General features: G+C 41.6%; 1 protein-coding gene across 10 annotated transcripts; it reads right to left on the bottom strand.

Annotated features, from left to right (window-relative positions):
• Positions 1-112: 112 nt before the first annotated feature.
• LOC141909643 (receptor-binding cancer antigen expressed on SiSo cells-like) lies at positions 113-5,974 on the bottom strand. Of its 10 annotated transcripts, none has more exons than XM_074800188.1 (6): positions 4,980-5,066; positions 4,782-4,867; positions 3,999-4,213; positions 3,303-3,518; positions 2,655-2,738; positions 113-1,556 (listed from the first exon to the last, which is right to left on the bottom strand). In XM_074800188.1, the coding sequence occupies exons 3-6, from the start codon at positions 4,188-4,190 to the stop codon at positions 1,341-1,343; spliced, it is 708 nt and encodes a 235-aa protein (XP_074656289.1). In that variant the 5' UTR covers positions 4,191-4,213; positions 4,782-4,867; positions 4,980-5,066; the 3' UTR covers positions 113-1,340. The 10 variants fall into 10 exon arrangements, with proteins under 10 accessions (XP_074656289.1, XP_074656288.1, XP_074656287.1 ...); XM_074800187.1 differs by having other exon boundaries at positions 4,804-4,867; XM_074800186.1 differs by lacking the exons at positions 4,782-4,867; positions 4,980-5,066 and adding an exon at positions 5,730-5,974.
• Positions 5,975-7,052: the final 1,078 nt, after the last annotated feature.

The raw sequence follows: 7,052 nt of genomic DNA, 5'->3' as shown, positions 1-7,052 counted from the left end.
CTCTGGGAAGCGCCAGTTGACGACAAACTTCTTAAACTGATAACCATTTCCATGAAGTAAAGAAACTTAACACTAGAAACCGCGCGCCTCTGCATCAAACAACAAAGCAATGTTTTAATAATAAAGGTTATGATTTTATTGATATCTTTATTTCTGACAACTATAACACTGATCCGTTTTACACTTGGTTTACTGGAATATTCATTATCTTTTCAGTTTTTTTTTCATGAAAACAACATGTAAATTAGGATAGGACAGGATAATGAACTTGTAGTTCCTTGTAAGTACTACCTGTACTATGGATCCCTGTGAAGTGCATTCGAACCCATGTAGCCAGTAGAATTACTACATTCAAGTGAATCAACTTTACAAACATTATGAAAGTTGCTAAATGTTCGCTAGGTTTTCTGAAATACGTTTACCATACCGGGGTTGTTCATTGTCGAGTCGACAAATGGTAACTCGCAACTGGAACCAGAGTCAGATTAAACAAACACAACTGTGGAACTGGATCTAGAGTCAAATTAAACCCACACAACTGTGGAACTGGATCCAGAGTCAAATTAAACCCACACAACTGTGGAACTGGATCTAGAGTCAAATTAAACCCTCACAACTGTGGAACTGGATCCACAGTCAAATTAAACCCTCACAACTGTGGAACTGGATCAAAAGTTAAATTGAAACCCACACAACTGTGGAACTGGATCCAAAGTTAAATTGAAACCCACGCAACTGTGGAATTGGATCCACTGTCAAATTAAACCCACACAACTGTGGAACTGGATCCAGAGTCAAATTAAACCCACACAACTGTGGAACTGGATCCAGAGTCAAATTAAACCTACACACAACTGTGGAACTGGATCCAGAGTCAAATTAAACCTACACACAACTGTGGAACTGGATCCACATTCAAATTAAACCTACACAACTGGAATTGGATCCAACCGTAGAACTTTAGTTTTCTTGTGTTTTTTAATCAACATAATTGTGTAAGATACACGGTAGAAAATGTCCATACACCGCTAATGAGATAGTGACACACGAGAATATCAATTCCTTGAAATATTTGTCGCGAATAAAGTCGATCGAATGATACCGGGCCTCCTTAGAACGGGCGGCAAAATATAACAATAGGATTCGATGGTGCGGGACTGAAACAATTTATTCACGTAATCGACGCGTTCTGAGCTCGAAGTTCAACAGAGTTTATAAAATCCTCGCCATAAAAAAACAACGAAACGCAATAAACACGAAACAGATAAGTGTTAATACGCTACGTTTCGCGCGATACCGTTCTTCCAACTCTCGCCGACTACATTCCCCGATAACGAGTATCACGATAGTTTCATACCGATGCCGGCGGCGTCGCGGCGACCGCTCGCGCGCTGGTTATCGCGTTCGTATTTTCGGCGTTGGTGCTCGGCGGCGCGGCGCTCGCGTTCCTGGCGGCGTTTCTCTTTGATCGCTTCCTGCGCCTCCCACGTCAGATCGTCGGAGATGTCGGCCTCCCACGCGTTGTCGGAATCCTCCCACGAGCCTAGTTCGGATTCCTGCAAAATAGATCAATTCACAGATAATCCGTTTGTTACATCCAGCACATCCTCCCCTACCCCCCCCCCCCCCGGCGGGGATTTGAACCTGATTGCACCAAGACTCACAACGGGACGAAACCCTGCCTGATGATGTCATCGTAAGCCAATCAGAAATCCGGAGAGACGCAGCGGCCGAGTGGTTTCAGCTGCCGGTCACTGGTCTCGTCAATCCAGCGTTTATGGGTTCAAACCCTGGTGGCGACAGAGTTTCTTGGTCGAAGGTTCTTCTCCGGTCTCTCCCCCATTGGGAAAAAGAAAACTGCTCATAATGCCCTGCGTGATGCTTAGCGGGTTGAGGGTGTTAAAAAAAAAATAATAATCAGAAATCCCGTTTCATTTTAGCCCAGGTTTGTCCATCAGTCGGCCATCTTGAATCTGATAGGGCCAGTTTTCGGGCTGAAGATGTGTCCATGAACATGTATGAACCAAATATCAAGACAATCCATCGGAGCGTCTTCAAAACTTTCCAAAATAACTGGATTCTCATCAATGGATGTAATAACCCACTCTAATCTCACTAGGGGTGTCAATAATACTGACTAGTCTCACTCGGGGCGTCACTAAAACTGACTAGTTTCACTAGGGGTATCAATAGGGGTGTCACTAGTACTGACTAGTCTCACTAGGGGCGTCACTAGTACTGACTAGTCTCACTAGGGGGAGTCACTAAAACTGACTAGTCTCACTCGGGGTGTCACTAAAACTGACTAGTCTCACTAGGGGTATCAATAGGGGTGTCACTAGTACAGACTAGTCTCACTAGGGGTATCAATAGGGGTGTCACTAGTACAGACAAGTCTCACTAGGGGCATCACTAGTACTGACTAGTCTCACTAGGGGGAGTCACTAAAACTGACTTGTCTCACTCGGGGTGTCACTAAAACTGACAAGTCTCACTAGGGGTATCAATAGGGGTGTCACTAGTACAGACTCGTCTCACTAGGGGCGTCACTGTACTGACTAGTCTCACTAGGGGGAGTCACTAGTACAGACTAGTCTCACTAGGGGCGTCACTAGTACTGACTAGTCTCACTAGGGGGAGTCACTAGTACTGACCTGTAGAGCACCAACGTTCACTGCTAAACGTGAAGATATGGAATTTGAATTGCCCACAAATTCTTCTCTTTTCTTTATCAAAATCTGAAAAAATAACAGCAACAACGAGGACTTCAGAACACAGAGTACAAAGTCGAAATGGGTTGATCGGCTACTTTTGAGTTTCAATTTATATTTCTAATTCGATTTACTATCGAGTGTAACGCTTAGCTTACATCGACAAAGCAACTGGAGACAACTAGTTGCTAGTGAGCGCACATCGAAAATCTAATGAAAACCAGCAACTGCGTGGTTCATGCCAGTCGCTAGGTCCATAGCGCGTACATCAACAGCAACTGAGATGTGTAATCTAGCAAATATTCTCAGGGCATCTCGAATCATGTGACAAATCGCCTTGTTTTAGTCAGTTACAACCATGTGTTGATGATTAAGGAGCGCTCACATCGACAGATATGAGAGCAACTGAGTACAACTAGTTGCTCAAGCAGTGTCAATGTCAACCATAAGTCGTCACATTACAGAAATCATCTCTATTTTCAATCAAAACATAATTTACAAGTAAAAAGGTAGACGATAAACTATATCCGGATAAAGATTGAAACCCAAATGAAATTGGATTAAGGATTAAGTTGTTTCGACTGAACTTACTTTTTGTGTTTTTATATAACTCGGTTCCATGCCTTGGAAATAATCTAATTCAGCTTCTTCTTCGGGGGTTGGCGCGACTGCTGGCGCCGCCTGGTGTTTTGATATGAATCCTCCTCCGTTGTTGTAATGACTATTGGAGGTGGTCATGATGTCACCGCTGTCTCTACTGCCTTGCATCGAATCATTACCCCAGCTGTTCCAATCTTCAAGTTCAACCTGCAATTCATTTTGAAATATCATTGAACTAATTGAAACTGCGCCGATATAGGGGTAATCTTATGTACAACTGCAAACTAGAAAAACATTTCTAATTGCCTATTTCTCTCAATTAATCCTTTCAGTGCGTCTACACCGCAGTGCGGTGTATAAATCAGTGACAGTTTTCGCTAGTACACTGCACTGTGGTGTATTAATGTAATTAGTAATTATCTCTATTGAAAGATGGCAGCACCTGTCAAACATAGTGAAATATTAGTAACTAACGATACATCGCACCGCGGTGTAGACGCACTATAGTGGTATTCCCGTTATTCAACACACTAGGGTGGAATTTTTTAGAATTTTCAAATTATCTCCAGCACTATAGGGTATTAACTAGTCAGCACTGAAAGGAGTTTTCGAGCACCTTTAAAAGCATTTTCAATTTAAATCTTGAGTCGGAATAAACGCCACCTGGTGGGACCGATTCGTATGTACCTCGTTTCCGGGCACCGATTGCGTAACGTCGTTGCCGAGCGACGTAATCGGATATTTGTTGACGGTCGTCGGCAAGAGGGAGCCGCTGTTCTTGCGGCGTCTGCCGAGGAAGCACATCGCCCGGCGGAACACGGCGACCAGCGCGAGGAATATCGCGAATAGTTTACTCGAAGCTGCCTTTAATAAACCCATCGTCTAAATGTCACCATTACAACCTGAAACGACAACCGACGAAATCATCATTTACAGAACAACCCTAGCCCCTACTCACCCTAACCCTTACCCCCTCTGGACCCTCTTCTCACCTAAGCAGGGTCCGATCTAAGGAATGAAAGCCACTTGCCCGGGGGGGGACAAGCATATCTGAAATTTCGCTTGCCCCCTCCAAAAACTACTTGCCCTAAACAGGCAGTCCGATTGGTGGCGCTATCATCCGTTGTATCCAGTGGGAAAAAGCAATTTGTGACATAAAATTGCACTAGCCCGGGGGACGAGTGATAATGATTACCTACTTGCCCCTAATGAGAATATACTTGTCCCGGGCAATCGGACAAGTGCGTAGATCGCACCCTGCCTAAATTCAATATAATCCTACCCCTAGAATTCCTGATAATGATAGCTATAGGGATCATTCATTTATTACGTACAAGCATTAGGGGAGGGCGGAGGGGTCAATTGCGTACTAATTAAACCAATTAGACAGTTATTCCAATTGACGGAACTATAGTAATTTTGAGATGCTCCCTCACTAATGGTCAAGAGCCCCAAACCTCTATCACTGACCAACTCGGTCATTTTCACAAACCACATAAGTATAAGTTGGTATGAGCTCATCCGATTATAAAAACCAACGATTAACTATCTCTGACCTAGTCAGTAACCTGTCTGTGGTTAAGTTTCACAATCGGATATTGGTTGGTATAAGCCCATCCGATTATAAAAAGCTTACCACCAACGATTAGGTAACTAACTATCTCTGACCCAACCCCAATCCAAAACCGTAAACCAATAAAATGATTTAATTGTTTCATATTTATTTATCAGTTGATAGCAATGATATAAAATAGCGGAAGTTAACACTTTTTTACACACGACAGTAAATTATCCACTTCCCGAATAACAAAACCTTTTTTTGAAATCGAGGGGTATCCCGGTACAAGTATCACGCTTACTTCCTTCCTTGCCGAATATTGATGGGAATCCCCCGAAATTGTTAGGACTCCGAACAAAAAGCCCAGGGAATCCCTTATTTCATCATCGTTCTATTAATATCGATGATGTGATCCGCGCACTGTCACAACGTCGACGACCAGCGTGATTGGAATGGAAGACATCGAAATCCAACTTTTCTACTCGCGGAAATACGGCTACATTTATGGAGGACGTTCTTTTCCAGTCTAGGTACTATTTTTTGGCATCTTGAAGCCGAAGTTACAAACCTAATAGCGGTCTGGTGCCATAAATATAGGGCCGTTGTTTATACGTTGATTAAAAATGTAGCCAATTCAAATTCATTCTTTATTCATCGAACATTTTATTTCAGATACCCGAGAATCCGACGCGATGACGTCATAACGAATGCCTGGTAGGTTCGAATCCTTCTTTATCTTTTTATATCGATACTAGCGAGGAAGTGTAATTCAATTCAATTTTAATTCATTTCACAGAGAAGCGTTACATTATTACAAGTTAAACAATTCGAAAAAGAGAGGAAAAAATATATAAATTTACAAAATTGTACTTTTCCATTCGGCCTTGAGAGATTCCCTGATCATGAATCATCATCACCTTTGTTCAGAATATACGCATTCACATGCTGTACACGTGTACACTGTCTGGGAAGCATTGCGCATGCGTGTTGACTCTGGGAAGCTTCCAGCATTGCGCATGCGTGTCAACGTGTCCAGCTGGTCAGCTCTATTATAATATTATTATTGGCCACGGCATGGAAGGGATAGGTCTGTTTAATGGCAACCGTCTTCGAAACCTGTCTAATCATGGAGTTTATGTAAGCTTTGAGGCTAAAGTCCGCGTTAGAGATCCAAATCTATAGCTCGCGTCGTTAGGAAGCCCGAGAAATAGGCGTATACAGGTTTGGGTTGACAAAGAATAGGCGTAGGCGTGTATACTAAGGGACTATCGCGTAAATTGTTAAAAAGCCTTAGTGTTCGACGAGTTATTGTGCGCCAAATAGGCTACAAAAGAATAGTCGCGATATCAATCTGCTGACATAGTTTAACAGGCCATTCAGCGGTTAACGGTCGGCTGTGATACAACGCCTATACGAGGAATTTTAAACTTTATGACGTGGTAAGTTCTTTATTCTGCAGCACACACTGTATTTTTGAAAATGATTTTTATAACCGGTTCAAATGTAGTTAGTTACCTAATCGTTGGTGGTAAGCTTTTTATATAACGGGATGGGCTTATACCTTAAATGTGGTTTGTGAAAATATCCGATTGCGAAACGAAAAACCACAGACAGGTTAACGACTAGTTCAAATGTTGCTGGTATTTCTGTTAACAAGCCAAAGGATCAAAACATTTCTACATAGCATAGGACTAAACATGCAGTAAATTCAAGGTTAAAAGACAATTCGATTCAATAAAATCTTTATTAATTCCGTAAAGTACGAGCTTTGAACGATGAAACAAGTTAATAAAGATGTAATTTACAAAACGCAACGTAACATAAGGTTAACAACACACACAAAAAAGAGACCGATAGCCCGTTATTTACACGTACAAGATGCAATACAAGACAAAGGCGCTGAGGGTATGGCGAAAATACTGTATTGATTCTATATAAAGTACCAGACGACAGGATTTAACATGCAGTAAATTCGAGGTTGAAAGACAGGACATAAATGTTTAAAAACGAGGGACAGGACGAAACAAAACGAACCCGGACACAAATTCTATAAAGCCGTATACAATGGGATCTATGGTTCAACCAAGGGTCAACATTATATATATATATATATATATATATATATATATATATATATATATATATATATATATATATATATATATATATATATATATATAATG

This window comes from Tubulanus polymorphus, chromosome 8 (assembly GCF_964204645.1).
Source record: "Tubulanus polymorphus chromosome 8, tnTubPoly1.2, whole genome shotgun sequence".
NCBI lineage: Eukaryota > Metazoa > Nemertea > Palaeonemertea > Tubulaniformes > Tubulanidae > Tubulanus > Tubulanus polymorphus.
This window is presented reverse-complemented; position numbering and strand designations above follow the sequence as displayed.